The 18,272-nt window shown below is 37.1% G+C and overlaps 1 protein-coding gene across 1 annotated transcript in view; it reads left to right on the top strand.

Annotated features, from left to right (window-relative positions):
* The window catches only part of VPS37A (VPS37A subunit of ESCRT-I), a 32,872-nt gene that overhangs the window by 7,152 nt on the left and 7,448 nt on the right, over positions 1-18,272 (top strand). Inside the window, exons 2-6 of the mRNA XM_065901556.1 lie at positions 5,968-6,042; positions 7,950-8,064; positions 8,576-8,676; positions 15,380-15,605; positions 16,862-16,932. Coding sequence (XP_065757628.1) covers positions 5,968-6,042; positions 7,950-8,064; positions 8,576-8,676; positions 15,380-15,605; positions 16,862-16,932 — 588 coding nt within the window. The remainder of the gene's footprint in view (positions 1-5,967; positions 6,043-7,949; positions 8,065-8,575; positions 8,677-15,379; positions 15,606-16,861; positions 16,933-18,272) is intronic.

The raw sequence follows: 18,272 nt of genomic DNA, 5'->3' as shown, positions 1-18,272 counted from the left end.
GCTGTTTTCTTTTGCTCCCCTGAGGATATTGTAGCAAATTTATAGTCTTCTGTTTGCTTCTCTAATTCTGTTTCTTTGAGTTTTTGTGTTTGGGGCTTGTTGAGTTTGGTGCATGCCTCTAATGCTTTTGTCTTGTTCCAGCCTTCTCTATATTTAAGATTCCTGGTGGTCTTCTTTGTAGGTCTTTAGCTCTGTGTATCCTGGCCAGCCTCGGTTGGTGGGTGAAGAATGACTTGCTTTCTAGTGGGGCAAGCTGGTAGTTGTCTTTAGAAGATGGAGGCGACCTGGGAGTCAGGAGCTTCCTGAGGTGCTGTCACCTTAGAGGCTCCCTCCTCTTGGAATCCTGGGACCCGACAGGACTGCCGTCTGCAGGTTGGAACACCACCGGGAGAGAGCTCTGACTTCCTGATGCTCCAGGCTTCTTCTCACTGTCTACTCAGAGAGGGGCTCCTCCCCACCTTCCACACCCACGTTTGCCTTGACCTGGTTCAAGGGCTTCAGCTTTGCATTGGTCTTATGTTTGGGGGTTGTCATTAGTTCCTATATTTAATTTTTTTAAACACTTATCTTTTCCTTTAATCTCATCTTTCTTTTATCTTTCTAAGATTCCTCAGAGTTTGTTGTCAGTTTATGTATGGAACCCTTTACTTTCCAACACTGTTGTAGATTTGCTTCTTAAAAGTCAGTTTCAGTATTTTCTGGAGATTTAGATGGGAGAGGGAAGATCTCTTTCAGTCAGCTGATGACTGAAAAAACAAATGGGACCACACTGTTTCCAGTTCCTGGGGAGATGCTGGATGTATGGTAGCTGTTCAGTTGAACCTAGTCTTAGTTACAGAATCCAGGTTTACACAAAATATAAGTAAGGAGATAAGTGATTCTTCTGTGAAAGGGATCTCAACCTTAACTAGTGTGTCTCTTGCATTTCAAGGTCTGTTTGCATATAGTTTTAGGGGCTGTCAAAGTATAGTGGATGCCAGTTAACCACACATCCTGACAAAATTACCTGTCTCAGCTTTCTTTAGTCCAAAACAGACTCAGAGTCGCTGAAATAAAACCATAGTAATTCACTGTTCTCAGAGAACCTAGAGAATAAAATTATTAATGGAAGATTATTTAAATTTTCTCTGGTGAGATTACAGTATTACTTTGGAACACATGTGTGTGTTTACATCCAAAGAGTACTACCTGTCAGTGTAAAGATATGACTGTAAGAATGTTTATAGCAGTAAACTTGGAAACAATCTAAATATTGATGCTGAAAACTCAGCCTCTGTGCATCAATCAGAATAAAATCTCAGAGACAGAGTTTTGGCTGAAATAGAAAAGAATAGCTTTATTACTTTGCCAGGCAAAGGGAGACACAGCCGGCCTGTGCCCTGAAAAGCTGTGTGTCCCAACCTGGGATGATTTGTTGAAAAGTTTTACAGCAGGTTCAAGGGCAGAGTTGCTAATAAGGAGCAGGGTATGCCCTTGCCTTTAGTCTGGCCTGGGGGTGGGTGAGGTGGGGGGCAGTCTCCTCCCTTGTCTCCTCCCATCCCTGATTAGCAACTGTTTGAATTTGCCCTTTCAAGGTCATGGAGACTGGAGTCTATTCTTACAAACAAGAAATGGGGACTTAGAAAGGCTTCCATGCCCAGGAACCCCCAGGGTCCTGCTTAGTTTCAGTATCTAATAGTACAGAATAGGTTAAACAATATATTAGAACATTATGTAGACATTTAAAACTCTTGTAAAATAACATTTGCTGATTTGGAAAAATAATTTCTTGATGAGAAAGAATTATTTTTGGAATAAGTTTTTTAAAAGTTACTTGAAATAGCAAAAAATTCAAATTTGTGATAAAGATTCGGGGAATGATTCTTGTTTTAATTAACTACAACAAGTATCTGCATTTTATCTAATGCAACTAGTGTAGAGGAGGAAGAAGCTTTCCTTGATGCTCTTGCTCTTAGGGTTGGGTCTGAAAATTAAACCAACTAAAGATTAATAGGAGAAAAGTACACAAATTTAATGTGAGTTTTACATATCAGTGAGATCCTCAAAAGGAAATGAAGATCCAAAGAAATGGACCTGAGTATTTTACACTGGGCTTGATGAAAGTTGTGATGACAGTTGTGAAGGAGTGTGGTGGGTTAAGAAGTACTAGCGTGTCTTAGTGATATTGCCGGCTGAGTGCCAGCATGTATGCCTGCTCATTCGCTTCAGTCCTATCTTTGTGACCTTTGCGACCCCACGGATGTAGCCAGCCAGGCTCCTCTGTCCTTGGGATTCTCCAGGCAAGAATACTGGAGTGGGTTGCCATGCCCTTCTCCAGGGGATCTTCCCGACCCAGGGATCCAACCCAGGTTTCCCACATGCAGGCAGATTCTGTACTGTCTGAGCCCCCAGGGAAGATCTGTGCTGCAGTGAAGCATGTCACATGAGTTATTGGGTTTCCCAGGATATATTAAAGTTAGGTTTACATTATACTGTGGTTTATTAAGTGTGCAATAGCACTATGTCTAAAAACCAGTGTATGTACTCTAATTAAAAATACTTTATTGCTAAAAACACTAACCATCAGTTGAGCTTTCAGTAAGTCGCAGTCTTTTTGCTGGTAGAGGACTTGAAATATTGTGAGAATTATCAGTATGTAACACAGAAACATGAAGTGAGCAAATGCTATTGGAAAAGTGATACCAGTAGTCTTGCTTTATCTATGCAGAGTTGCCACAGACCTTCAATTTGTAAAGAAAAAAGAAAGAGAAAAGTAGTATCAATGAAGCACAATAAAGTGAAGCATGCTTATAATTGTAGTAAGTGGGAGGGGCAGGGGACAATGATGACTTAGCAAGCCCGTCTTCTTAAGTTCTTTCACTGTCCCTGTGTCTTCTGAGATTCAGATGCTCCTTTCCTCTTGGTGTAGGGTGGGCACCTCTTAATAAGGTCTTATGATCTATTTTCTGTTTTAAGAAAGAAAGATAAGGAGGGAGAAGGTCAGAGTAACCTTCCTGTTTCTGCTGTTTTCTCATATTCCTTCAGTTTAAAATATTCAAGATGCCAAGGTGCCACATTTAGGGGCAGCATGTCTTCAACCCATCAGTTGCCATGGCTAACCTGTTTTGGAATTTGTTAATGATGATTCAGTTCTCATTAATATTACAAATACTACCTTTGACTTCCCTGGTGGTTCAAATGGCAAAGAATCTGCCTGCAATGTAGGAAACCTGGGCTCGGGGTCAGGAAAACCCCTGGAGAAGGGCATGGCACCCCACTCCAGTATTCTTGCCTGGAGAATTCCATGGACAGAGGAGCCTGGCGGACTACAGTCCATGGGGTTGCAGAGTCGGACACACGACTCAGAGAATTTCACTTTCACTTTTCACCTTTAGTTATTTGATACCTCATTGGTGGAGGAAATTTGTCAAAAAATTTAATAGATGTCAAGAACATAATTATGGGGACAATGATTTGAACACTTCTAGCCAAAAATTATTTTAATCAAATTCACTTTGTTTTCTGTAAAAAGACAGTGTCTGAAAAAAATGACTTAACACTTTAGTACTACAAATTTAGACAGGCTCCAACTTGAATATATATTTTAAATGCTTGCTTAATAATGCTAAAATATGTTGAACAATTATGGTATTATGTGGGAAGGGCTTTACCTGCATTATCTCACTTAATCTAACAACACTTTTAGCACAATGGATATTTTTAACATCCCCATTTACCATGTGAGAAATAAGGCTTAGGCAGATTGTGATCACAGAAGTAAGTGGTGGAGGAAGGATTTGACCCCAGGAAGCCTAATTGAAGAGGTTATGCTCTTAGTCACTTAAATGCTCTACTTGGCTTTGATACTTTCCTGATCAGTATTCCCCTGAGGCATTGACACCTTTGACATCTAAGAAAACAGAAATAAAGAGCTTAAGCCGTTTTATTGATTACACAGTGTTTATATCAATACAACTGGGAAACTGTTTAGTATCCTAGTCTGAACCTGATCCCCAAAGAGAATTTCATAAAAATTGTTAGTCTTAATGTTGAATATCTTCTTGAGTCTTTTCTCAACTATTTCTTCAATCATAACTTCAGTCTACAGGATGTCAGAGGGGACATCTATGATTTCTCTGTAATTCCATCCCAACACTTTGAACCTTTCAGGCAACCTGAAATTTACATATTTGTGAGGCTAGGTTTTTATCAGAAGGCAAAAAAAGTCAAGAGTCTCCCCAAAAATGAGGAAAATAAGACAGGTCTTCCAATACTAATTAAGCAACCAAAAGAACAAAAAATAAGTTATGTAACTGCTAGATCTTTTAAAAGTATTCATGCTTAAAAAGGACTCATGTCCATTTGGATATCAGGCTTCCTTTCAACCATAACTCATTAATACTACTTAGCATTTTTACCTTTGGAAAGATTATACATGTTGGTTGGAATTCCAAGTGAGTCACCAAAAGATTTGGTTGGTGGTGATACTTGTAATCATTGCATGCCAGCAATGGAAAATAAAATTCTGGGGACTTGCCTAGTGGTCCAGTGGTTAAGATACCAGGCTTCCAATACAAGGGGTGTGGGTTCAGTCCTGGGTCAGAAAGCTTAAGATGCCACAAGCTATGTGAGCGTGGCCAAAAATTTTTTTTTAATAAGATAAAAATTCTGAATGTAAAATGTTGAAGTATAGGAAACTTTTATTATATGGCAGTTATATTCAACTATTAGTAATGAAGACTCCCCAAATAGTAACCTGATAAAAGTAACATGATAAAAGTTTTCTTTTTCTCTTGCATACAAGAAATTCAGTTTGTTGATTCCATAGCCATTAAGGACCCAAGCTACTTCTGTCTGCTGAGCTCTCCCTAGTGTTTGGCTCTGATTCTCAGGGTCACTCCTGGTCCAATATGGTTGTTCGAAGTTTGTCTGTCAGGGCCAGGCAGGAAGGGCAAATAGACTCTATACCAGTTTTTGTTGCCCTTTAAAATGCTTTTCTGGAAATTCCACATCACAACTTACCTGCGTTTTATTGGCTGGAACTTAAACCTGTAGTAACAACTTGCTACAAGAAAAGCTACAACATTGCTGCTCAGAATAAAACCAGGCTTCTCTTATTTAGGAAGAAGGGGAATATTTGGTTTTGAAAGGCAGCTAGCCGTCTCTATCTATCATAAGGCTGTAGGAGACATCTCATCCAGACTTCTCAGTTTAAACTGTGAAAGCCCTGTCTATACAGCTGGCAGTGGCAGGATTGTAGGTCTTCTCTTGCTGACCTGTTTTAACTAGAGGACTTAGCAATTGCTTCTTCTTGTTCAGTTGCTAAGTCAAGTTGTGTCCAACTCTTTCCAGCCCCATGGACTGCAGCATGCCCGGCTTCCCAGTTCTTTACTATCTCCCGGAGTTTGCTCAAACTCATGCCCACAATTGTTTCTACTAATGATAAATTGCTTCCGTGGTGGCTCAGACAGTAAAGAATCCACCTGCAATACGGGAGACTGGATTTGATCCTTGCGTTGGGAAGATCCCCCGGAAGAGGGCATGACAACCTGCTCTAGTACTCTTACCTGGAGAATCCCCACGGACAGAGGAGCCTGGCAGGCTACAGTCCGTGGAGTCACAGAGTCAGACACGACTGAGTTACTAAGCACAGCGCACAGCACAGTGATAAATTAGATAAAGCGATAGTAATCAGTGCAGCACTAATACAGGAGTTTTTCTTTGCCTCTTTACCTCACCAGCTTAACTCCATCTCTTAGCAACCCCCTGACAATATCTCAGAATAGTATTGCCTGCTTATTTGATAATCTTTTCTATGGTCATTTTACTGTCAGTATACAAGTTAGATTCTGTGATTCTAGATTCTCTCTAGATTCTGTGATTAAAATGAAGTAGTTTTAGTAGACTCTACAAATTTTAATGTTTGCTTTTAACATAAATGGTTTTTATAACTTTGGATAAATTTTTTTCTCAATTTTTTTCCTACAGTATAGCTGAAATACAGAAAGATGTGGAATACAGGTTGCCTTTCACTGTAAATAACCTGACAATTAACATTAACATGTGAGTAGAATTGTATCCTATTTTTTCATATAATAGGACTTTGAAAAATCTTTTTATCATTTTGTTTCTTAGCTACTGTCAGAAGTAAACTGTTTAAAAGTGAATTTATTTCATTTTCTAGTATCTAAAGTTTATTAAACTTACACAATTCTGTGGAATAAAAAGGTTTAAATATGTCATTGTAATAGAGATTGTGGTAAGAAACTATGAAAGAGGAAATGGAATACAAAGATGTAATTGTTTTTATTGATTTGCACTAAACTCTTAGCTGGAGGCAGGCTGAAAGAGTGAGCATGAAACAACAGTGGAAGGGATCGTGTGCAGAAACCGTTAGAGGAACAATCACCTTTACATCAGAAACAAGTTAAAATATTCTAGTTTTCAGCAACCAATATAATACATCAACCAGCAAGTTCAGAGTTGAATTTGATCTACTGATTATTTTTAAAGAAAAAAAAAGAATTAGAAATAAAAAATATAATCATGATGTTATTAAGTAATAAAGAGGAAAGTTTGGGGAAAGTGATTGCTAGTACTCATTTAGCCATAGTGCATTTATTAGATTTCAACATGAAAGAATTATTATTACCTCAGATTGCATTAGGTAGCTGGCTGCTCAAGTGAGTGTTTGAATGAGGTACAGTAAAAATGCACTTAACTTGAAGATGGAAACTATGCTTGTTCATTGTCAGATCCTCATTGCCTAGCGAGGTACCTTCACGTGGGATCCCATATTAAATCTTAGTTGAATGAGTGGAAATATATAGTGAGTGTGAATATATATGAGTGAATATATAGCAGTGCCAACCATTATGCTGTGTTATCTCGATATATGGGAGCTTTATAAATTGTCACAGCAGCCCTGAAAACTAAAATAAAATATACACAAGTAGATAGTGAATACAGTAGTCAGGAGAGAAACCCAGACTGTTTCTGGGTTTTCTGGACTCCAAAGGCCGTTCATTGCCTCTTTTCCAAAGTAGTTTAAGAGCGTAAACTATATACCTGAAGTAGTTTTTTCTCTCATCATATGCCCTGGTACAGCTAAGTAGGAGAAGCCAACAAAGACCTAGTTTCCCTCTTGACAATGCTGCCAACGAATAATTCCCTGAGCCAGGAGGGGAGCAGAGTGGCAGTTTAAAAGGATATATTCATCTAGATTTTAGAGAGTTGGAAGGTTCCATTGTCCAGTAAAAGTGCATTGTTAAAGACTTCACTCCCTAACTTCAAATTTGCAGTAGTTCTGAAAGGGTTAAGATTTTTACTCTTTTTCCTTTTGGTATATCGAACTTAGTTACCTGAAACTATAGGACTGACCTCAAAGCTGGGAGAGATGTGTTAATTGAGACATTTCGAAGAGAGCAGCATAGCACCAAGGCATGGTGTCAGCTCCAGTATCTGAGCCCTAGAGCATCTCATTTTATCTACTTGCTCATTAAGAATTCAGTGTATAGTGAAATACTTCTTGGCAGTATTTCAAAAGAAGGAAAGCCACCAGAAAATTATATGCCCAGACCTATGGTTCAGTAAAAAGCCAGACTGGCATAAAATGGTTCACCTGATAAAAATGTCTAATTTTTAGGTGAAATTTTGGATAGTTTGGTATAATGTTATGTGTTTGAAAGCAATTAATTGGCCCAGTTTGAAGAATAGTGTGTAATTCACATTATCCTTACTCCACATTAAGAAGGTTTTACTATATTGAATTAATTATAGTCTTGTTGACAAAATGTGTCTTTCTGTATAGGTTCAGTCAACTCAATAACCATAATAGAGCACTAATTACTGAATAGTTAAACGAAAGTGTGAAAATTTAATTTGCTTTTAAGTAACTTTGTTTTAGAGTTATGATTATATAACATTTGTTGTCTTTGTTTTTGTTTTCGAATCTGTTCTACTTTTGCCAGATTACTTCCTCCACAATTTCCTCAGGAAAAACCAGTGATCAGTGTTTATCCACCAATACGGCATCACTTAGTGGATAAACAAGGAGTGTATGTTACCTCTCCATTAGTAAGCAATGTATGTATATGGTATGATTTATTTCAGAATGTTCACTATACTTAATGGGTAATCCTGATTTGGAGGGTTTTTGTTTTTCAGTGGTGAGGACCTGTTGATGTTAAAACTTGGGTTCATAGTAGATCTTTTATAGTAGTTAGCAAGGGATAAAATTCAAATTTGCCTTCCATTTTTTAGGATGTGTGTATGATTCACTAACATGAAGGACTATGACTTCAGTGTACTTAGTATTTACTTTGAACCTTCAGATTACTGTCAGTAGTGAAGTGTGGAAATAGTTCAGCTTCATTATTGACTAAATAAACTTTTAACCTCATTTATGGTATTGCTTCTGTAGTAAGTTGTGGATTGCTAATATGTTCAATTGACATAATATCCTTTGCCTCTCATTTAATTCCTGACTTGCAAAAGTGGATTTAAGGTTAAGTTTTACAGTTAAATTATCCTAATGAGAAAATATAATCTTTTTTCAAAAATGATTTTGATCACTGTGTATTACTGTTACTTTTAGTTTACAATGCATTCAGATCTTGGGAAAATTATTCAGAGTCTATTGGATGAGTTTTGGAAGAATCCTCCAGTTTTAGCTCCTGCTTCAACAGCATTCCCATAGTAAGTATGTTTGTAACAAAAGAGTTTGTGTACATATTTATTTACTTTTGATGTAAGTAATCAAAACATAGCTTAAAAATTCAAATAGGGTTAAAAGGCAGTCTGCTTTCCACATCCTCACCTTCACATGCAGATACATTCATACTTTTCAGAGGCACTGGGTTTTCTTTTTTAGCTGCTTGTCTAATATTTACCTTCATCTTTCTGAATAATATTATAGATACTGCTGTCTGTTGATTCTTTGATTTTAGATATTGTCTGTTGACTTCCTATCACGATTGATGAAGGTTTTAGTTATCTTTCATATAGCTTTTTTTCCCCTCATCCTCTGTGAAATTATGACTTTTACTTAAGTTTGTGTTTAGTACTTTCGTTACATTGACTCTCAGAATATTCCCTCCTGCTGAGCCAAGTAGTTTATAATGATTACATTTCCTTTATGGTATAACTTTTCGCTTGTCTCTGGAGTTAATAATTACCTCAATTTCCCACCTCTTTCAGCAGCTCTGAGAAATATCATTCAAATAATTTTTTCACATCATGAAGCTTGTCACCTAATCTCGAGGTTCCAGTATCTTTTCCTTGCAAACATTGCTCCATTTTCCACTCCATTCTGAATTACTGTACTACTGCTGTCCACCTCCCATCCTGCGATTTCCCTTTCCCACGCTCCTGTATGGGATTCTCCTTTTCCTGCATCCTGTGTTTTTTTCTTTCTCAGGCTATTTCCTAGTTTCTTGCTTTACTTAATCCCTGTGGCTTTCTAAGTAAAGGTGTGTTCAAGTTACTAAGGATGAGTAACAGTTTATCCTAAAACTTGTGGTTGAAATAATGACAATAATTTATTTTTGAATGAAATAATTTATTTTCCCTGTGAATCTGCAGTTTGGTTAGGTACTAACAGAGCTTGTTTGTGCTCCACCTTTGGCATCAACTTTAAACAGTAGACACATTTATTTGCTCATTAATCTTCAATCTAGGAAGGGTTCATCAGAGAGCTCTTCTCTGCTCTACTCACCATCAGCAAGCTCTCATCAGAAGCTTTTACCTGGGGAGGTCAGTTGGAATACCTAGATGCAGCCTGGGCTTCCTCACACCACCGTGGCTGGGCTTCTGGGGTGAATACCCTGCAACAGTTATGAGAAAGTCATATTCATCTCCTCTGGCCTAGCTGCTGAAGTCACCCAGTGTCACTTCTGCTTCATTCAGTGTGTTGAGGCAGTCATGGAGTCCTGATCCAATTTGAGGGGAAGAAAATAGGCTTTTCCTTTTAATGGTGGAGTGGTGAGGTTCTAGAAGAGTGGGTGTGCGTGCTCAGTCACTCGGTCATGTCCAGCTCTGTGGCCCCATGAACTGTAGTCTGCCAAGCTTCTCTGTCCAAGGGATTCTCCAGGCAAGAAAACTGGAGGGGTTGCCATTTCCTCCTCCAGGGAATATTCCAGACCCAGGAGTCGAAGCTGTGTCTCCTGTGTCTCCTGCCCTTTCAGGCAGATTCTTTTATCACTGAGTCATCTGGGAACCCCCCCAGGAGAGCACATGGGACCAGAAATAGTGCTGTGACCATTTTTGGAAAGTACAGTATGCCACAAGATGGCTGGGAGAATAATTTTGAGATTTCTTTTTTTTAACCTGCAAATATCTTTAATACACCTTCACACTTCATAGTTGGTAGAGTTGTTGAAGTGGTTTCCACTGGGAATTTTGAAAGCATTCCTCTATTCCTAAGGTGTCCAGTGCCATTTTGATTTCTGATCCTTTGTAACTTTTTGTGTTCAATATTCTGAAATTGCATAATGCTGTAATTTCTGACAGTCTTCATTTCCTCTTCCTGTAATATTTCTTGCCTTATCTGCCCAGTTCTTTTACTTAATTTGCAAGAACTTCTTCTTGTTCAAAAATCGGGTCGCATTTTTACACTGCCTGGAAAATCATCTTGGGCTAGGTTATCCCATTCAATAGGAATATCAGACTCAGCCGTCACTTTGTGCTCCTGTGTCTTTGTCCTTGAGTCAGAAGCCTCTCTGATATTCTTTATCTAAAAACAGAATTTACTGTTTTCTTCCAGGATGGGGCTAAGTATATCTCATTCACCTTATTTGAAAACATAAGCCAACAAATTTATTTGTTCCCATATCAAATAAGTTCTGTGATTCAGTACACGTTGTTTAAAAAGCAAGTTTGCTACATTTCTTAGATTACATTATAGGTTGTACCTATAATACAGTTTTGTTCAGAATTATTAAGACTTTATTTCAAGAATAGTAGAAATACTCTCATGTTGGTCATATTCTTTCTAAATAATATTTTATATTTACATACATATTATTAATATACTTTAGATAAAATTAAAGCTCTAAGATTAAGATGAGCCATACTTTGAAATAAACAAACTTATTAGAAAATTTTTGTAACTTATTTTTTTCAATCATATTCACTTGGCTTAAAATTTTAAAAATATAAAGGGATGTGGGGTGAAAAGTTCCCTTCCATTTTTTTCTCTTGCAATTCACTTTTTCTTCTCTTTGGTATCCAAAGTTGGTTATTTGAGTGTATATGTGTAGAACTCCTGAGATATTTTATGTATATACAAAGAAATATGTACATGCAGTATTTTATTCCCTCCTTTTTTTACACAAATGACAGCATACTATTCCCTTGCCTTTTTTTTTTTTCCATCTCAGTAGTGGTATGGTTCAGAGAGCTTTCCATATTGGTACATAAACACTCTCTCATTATTCTTCATGGCCACAAAGTACTTGTTTTATGGACACAACATAACTTAAGACTCCTATTAATGGAATTTTTATTGTTTCCAATCTTGCATAAAAGGCCAACCCTTCTTTGCCCTCAGTGATGCAATGAATAACATTAAAAAGATTTTACCCAGCTGTAAGTATTTTGTTGGATACATTCTCAAAGTGGTATACATGTTTGTAAGTTTGAGTAATACTGCAGAATTGCCCTAAGGAGTAAGCTGTACTAGTTTCTACTCCTATACACAATACTTATTCCCTTTGCTGACATGGTAATTTATCAAAAGGGATCTTTGCTAATTTTTAAGTGGAAAATGATGTGTTAATATAACTTAATTTGTTTTATCTTACAGTGAAGTTGAATCTTTTCCTATGATTTACAGATTTTTTTTTTTCTCTTTTTTTGAACTTGTGTATTCTATCTGATTCTGTATTTTGCTATTGGGTTGTTAGTCTTATCAGTGTGTAGAAGTTCTTTATGTATATATTAAAAAAATTAACCATTTTCCTATGACATGAGTTTCAAATGTTTTCCCCCAGTTTATTTGTCTTTATTTATAATAGGCTTTGTCATATAGAATTATTTTGTTTGTTTTTTTATGTCAGGGGATTTATCATTTTCTCATATGACTTTTGAATTTGGGACCACAGAAAGTCCTTTCCCACCCCCAAAGTTTTAATTTCCGTGATATCTTCCAGTTCTTTAAGATTTTTTTTTTAAAGAAAAAAGTTTTCTATTTTAATTTGTTCCATTTGGTTTCTCTTTTATTATTATTATGAGGATCTGGCTTCAATTTAATTTTTTCCAGAAGTTGAAATGCTATTTATTGACCTCTCTTTTTTTTTTAACCTGATTTGAAATCTTGTTTTATTATATCCTAATTGCTATATATGCTTGGGAATTTTCTGGATTTTGTATTCAGTTCCATTGATCTTCCTATCCATTGCCAGTGTTTTCCTTTAAAAAAGAGTTTTTTTAAATTAAGGTTTTCTATTGGATTTTGCTAAATGCCAGGGTTAAAGTCTCTTTACCCTCTTTTTTTTTCAGGTTCTTTTCTTTATATTCTTATTTATTTTTCTTTATAAACTTCAGTATTATAATTTCAAATTTTATGACAAATGTTTTCTTCCAAACAATTCCAATTTTTGTTAACTTGTCATTAAATATGACATTAAATTATGTTAAAAACAGTAGCACTCCCATTTAAAAAATTGTTTAAGCTAGATATATTTTGGAACATTTCAATACTCTAATATGTATTTTTTTCCAATACCACCAAGTAATTCTCCACTTCTCAGCAAACACTGTGTTCCCTACAAATTGGACTCAGTTCTGATGCTGTCCACCTGGAGATGGGGTCATATCCACAGATGAAGGACTCAGTCTCACAGACTGCTCCATTTCACATACCAATGGATAATCCATAGATGGTTCCTGTGCTTCTGACTGACTGGCTATAAATCAGAGGTTCCCATGGATTCCCTCCCCACCCCCATTCTGATTAATTCAAATGACTCATGAAACTCCAAAAATAAATTTACATATGTGTAGTGGTTGGTTATAAAGGATACAGATGAATAGCCAGATGAAGAGGTACCTAGGGCAGGGCTGTCTAGGAGAGCCCTGAGCACAGCAGCTTCTGTCCCCACAGACTACGGATGCATTCACCAGCAGGGCGCTTGTCGAGTCGTCTTCTTCAAGAGGTTTTGTAGAGCTTGATCAGCAGCCCCCCTCTTCCCTGAGATCAATGGTTGGGGCTAAAAGTTCCAACTTTCTGTCACTTGGTCTTTTTGGTGAACAGTCCCATCCTCAGACTGTATAGGGATTAGCCTAGATGTTGTTAAGTTAGACACCTGCCCCCTCGGGTTGATGCTTTAAGATGGGCAGAGGGCAGATGAGGTACATATACACAATGGAATATTACTCGGCCATTAAAAAGAATTCATTTGAATCAGTTCTAATGAGATGGATGAAACTGGAGCCCATTATACAGAGTGAAGTAAGCCAGAAAGATAAACACCAGTACAGTATACTAATGCATATATGTGGAATTTAAAAAGATGGTAATGATAACCCTATATGCAAAACAGAAAAAGAGACACAGATGTACAAAACAGACTTTTAGATCTGTGGGAGAAGGCGAGGGTGGGATGTTCTGAGAGAATAGCATTGAAACAAGTATACTATCAAGGGTGAAACAGATCACCAGCCCAGGTTGGCTGCATGAGACAAGTGCTCAGGGCTGGTGCACTGGGAAGACCCAGGGGGATGGGATGGGGAGGGAGGCGGGAGGGGGGATCGGGAGGGGGAACACATGTAAATCCATGGCTGATTCATGTCAGTGTATGGCAAAAACCACTACAATATTGTAAAGTAATCAGCCTCCAACTAATAAAAATAAATGGAAAAAAAAAAAAGGGGGCAGATGAGCCTCTGTCACAGTAAGTGGGGTCCTCTAATGCACTGGGCCCTGAGCCAGGGAAGTCTGAGCCTCCGAGTCCTTTGAGAGCTGTTCTTAGTTTGCTGTGCCTTGTGGCTTTCTGGGATGTGAACTCTTTTGTCTTCAGAGCTAGATGTTTTGGGTTTTTGTCTCTCAGGTTCAAACTCAACCCTTAACCCTCCAGGGAAAAGCTCTGGGTTTTGAGTTTTCTCCAGGTTGTGGGTCCTCTTCCTGAGGGTGGGGTTTACTGTGAGATTGTGTCTCAGTATCTCCTACCAGCTTAGATGTCATTTTCTTCTTGTTTGCCTGATCTGCTCAGATACTTTAGAGGGTTTTTGTTTTTTGTTTTTTGTTTTTTTTTTTTTTTGAGGAAATTGTTCCATATATAGCTGCTGTTGATTAAGTTTCTGTGGGAGAAGGTGAATCCAGGATCTTCCTATGTCACCATCTTAAATCAGAATCCTGTATTTATCATCTTGCAAAAATATATTTTCTGATTTTATCTTGAGTGCATACTGCTGTGCCACTTTTTCTAATATATATGCATGGTTTTTACATGCATCTTTAAAAAAAGAAAATTCAGGCAAGGCTTTCCTGGGACTTGTGCTGCAGCACAAGGGAGTGACCTCAAGAAGCAGGGTACCCTTGCTTGCTCTCTGAGGAGAGCAGACTGGTTCCTCACATGAAGTGAGGGTAGGGGTGGCTTGTGGTTGGGCAGAAGGGATGGTCCAGCTGGCCTGCCCACCCCGTGGTGTTGCTGTGTACAGGGGTCATGCATAGTCCTCTGTTTTTGCCCCAGGTACCTCAGAAGTGGCTGTTGGTTTGTGGCCTTTTTGTGACATTCATAATTTTGTAATATTCATAATTACCCTGACTGCCATGCATTTGGTTGTTTTTAGTCCCTTAAAGTTTGTATTCTATTGATCAAGGAGACATTTGTCCAGGTGCAGGCACTCCATCCAATAAAAGGTCTCAGATTCGAGGTCCCAGCCTATCTGAGGTGTTTCTGCATCTTTTTTAAATAGTTGAGCATTTTTAGCAACTCATCTATACAATTAATTTTTCTTTGAAATTTTCTGGAAAAGCAGTCTTGACTTTCAGTCAGATTTTGCCAAATATAGTGAAAGCTACTAAACAATTGCTATTTGAACAAGTTTCATGGATTAAGTGTTCTGCCTTTCTTCTCTGAAAATATTCATTGATGCCAGTAGAATGCTCAAAACTCAAATATGGCCTTTCTATTCACTTCAGCTGTGATCAGTTGAACTTACGTTTTCTAAAACATATTTCTTTTTCATTGAAAGAAATCAAAATATTTTTTAAGGGGTGTTCTTATTGTTTCAATTTATATGATATCTAATTTACTTATATAATTATAAAAACTAGTGGCACCTGCCATAAACAAACTCCATCTATACTGCATAACAATTGTTATTTAGGACAGTTAAGGAACAATTTTACAAATTTACTTCTAAAATCTAATTGCATGTTTTTCCTCTTTCTCTTTAGCCTGTACAGTAACCCAGGTGGGATGCCTCCTTATGCTTCTCAGGGTTTCCCATTTCTTCCTCCGTATCCCCCACAAGAAGCAAACAGGACTATCAGCTCTTTATCTGTTGCTGACACTGTTTCTTCTTCAACAACAAGTTATACAACCGCCAAACCCGCTGCTCCTTCATTTGGTGTCCTTTCAAATCTGCCATTGCCCGTTCCCACAACAGACACTTCAACACCGGTTGGTATCTTCAGATATCTGTATTTTGCACCCTTGAAATACTCAGTCAGCAAACATCATATTCCTCCTCATGCCAACCACTATGGCACAAAAGATTAAAAAATTTAATCACATTTTCAACTTAAGGAACCGTGTCAAAGAGGTAACCATCAAATAAATAACTGTAAGTAGAAATGTTAGTCTAGAGTTACTATGAAGACACAGTTGAGGGAATAGTCAGTGCTCCCAGGGACCACTGTAGAGCTAGAAAGATAACCTTTATATGAGATTCTTTTTTTTATATCACTTTATTTTTGGTGCCTCAAAGCATGCCTGATACATACAGTAGGTGCTCATTTAAAATGAGGCGGATGAATGAATGAACTCATACTTGAGGCCACATTTTGATAGATGGTAATGAATTTGCCAGGATGATAAGGTGTCATGTAAGGTAATTCTAAGAGGCAACAGCTCTGACAAAAATGTGGAAGCATAAACCAGTTGGCACATTTGTGAAGCCACCTGTTACAGAACCCTCAGGTTTCATACAGAACGCAGGCAGAGACATAAGAAGGATTATGTAGGAGAAGCACGTATCAGGTTATGGAAGGTCTGCCCTAGGGTACTAAGGACATTTAAACCAGTGTCTCATTGGTTTAAAAAACTGTGTTCTTAAATTAAGCTGGTAACTGCTGCCACAAGGGACATTACTGAGGGAAAGACTGCATTAAACATATTAAGGGGATTTAAAGGCCTTTATTTTTAACCCTTAGTAAAAGAGAACTTTTCATGGGTCCTTGATTTTAAAATGCGACCTATTTATTCAGACAATGTATACTCTATTCCTTATCTTCCCTACTGTCTCAAAGAAGTTACTTAGGTAACTCTTTAGACTTTTCGCCAAGTTAGTAATTTTTCTAAATGTAATGCCTTTGGCTTGAGACAGACATACTCATATACACCAATGAAACACGCATATAATTCTCCACATTTGTCACAGATATCTCACAATTGGAGATTTATTTTATAACCACAGGTAGTCATGATCCTTCCTCATAAAAAAAAAAAAAAAGGCCAGTAACCCTGTATGTATAAAGATACACTGAGAAAGACAGAGTGAAAAAAGAATGGGAGGGTAAGGACAGTGTGGAGTGCCAAGAGGATGTGTGATAATGAAAATAGTTATGGGATGCAGTACATTAAAAGTTACTTTTATAACCAGATAGGAATAGTCAAAAAGATGGCTAAAACTTACCACTATTTAAATCTCTCTTTAGATAAGCCAAAATGGTTTTGGTTACAAGATGCCCGATATTCCTGATACATTTCCAGAACTCTCAGAACTAAGGTAAAAAAAACTTGGACAGTAACATTAGTGTTTGTTGTCTATTTAATTTGTAAATGCACACATCATTTTCATGTTGTCACTATTCCTATGTCTTAGTGGGAAGTGGAAAGTTTTGTGAATCTGTGGTATGTCTTGCAGTTCATATTTACTGACTTTCTAGTCTGTATCCAGGAATTTCTTTAGATCCTGGGAATGCTTTAACAGTTACCAGGATAACGATGTCCTTTCTCTTGTGTGTCTTACCTTCTTGTGAAAACTATTTCTGAATAGATTAAACTTCTCATAAAGTAATAGAAAAGTGTTTTTACAAAGCCATATTTTATTCAGATTTATGGCAGAAAAGTTGAATATTCAAGTTTAAGGTATCATTTTTCATGAGACACTGTTTCCCTAAGAGGCTCCATGAAAAAAATGTGACCGCTCAAGCTTGTGAAGTTGCATTCATTATACCACTGTTGAAGGTTTACAGTAGTCATGAGGCTGTTACCAATGAGACTACTGAATGCTATTTAAAATGTTTGCAGTTGTTCTTGTCTTTAGTATATATCCCACCAGGGATGTACAGCCAAATACTCATGAGAAATCCTGTAGTTAAAAGAAGTTTAACTTTGTTTGACCCAGTGTTTTACAATCATTTTAACAAAATAGTCACTTATTATTTTGTGCTAATAACGTTAATTAATGAAATTTACAAATACCACATACATGTTATAAAGCAGTTGCATGGAGTGCGATGCTTACAGCCACCCCAGAAAACAGGTATTATTGTTGCCATGTTATAAAGGATTTTCTCTTTCCTTTCTTCCTTTTTAAAAAAATTATTATGAAAATGTCAATACAAAAAGGTGAAACCTCTTTGCTAACCTTCCTCCAGCTTTTTTCAGAAAGTATGGGTATAGGTCAGAATTAAACTCATAAAACTTAAAAATACTTGAAGTATTTCAATCCATTACTATCTTTTTTCTTTCCTTTTTTCTTTTTTGATATTTAAGCAGTTCCATCTTTAGTCAGTAGGGAACTTTGGCAAAACAAAGATGCCATGGGTTCATTGTGAACAGTATTTTTCCCTGACCTAAAGTCAACTATTTTTCTGAAGGGAACTTATTCTTTTTCAAAATAACAATTCCAATAAGATAGCAGTTTCAATAATAGTTATTGAAAGCAGATTCAGTTTTTATTTCTTTAGTTTTTTACACTTCATTTGTCTTTAGGATATATTTCATCAGAGATGTACAGCCAAATATTATTTTTTAAAGGCTTTTTAATGAAACTTTTTTGGGTGACAATATAACTTAGGAAAAAAACAGGTTCATTTATTTCCTCGTGCTTTGAACTTTAGA

The sequence above is a fragment of the Muntiacus reevesi genome, chromosome 10 (genome assembly GCF_963930625.1).
Source record: "Muntiacus reevesi chromosome 10, mMunRee1.1, whole genome shotgun sequence".
NCBI classification, from domain to species: Eukaryota; Metazoa; Chordata; class Mammalia; order Artiodactyla; family Cervidae; genus Muntiacus; species Muntiacus reevesi.
This window is presented reverse-complemented; position numbering and strand designations above follow the sequence as displayed.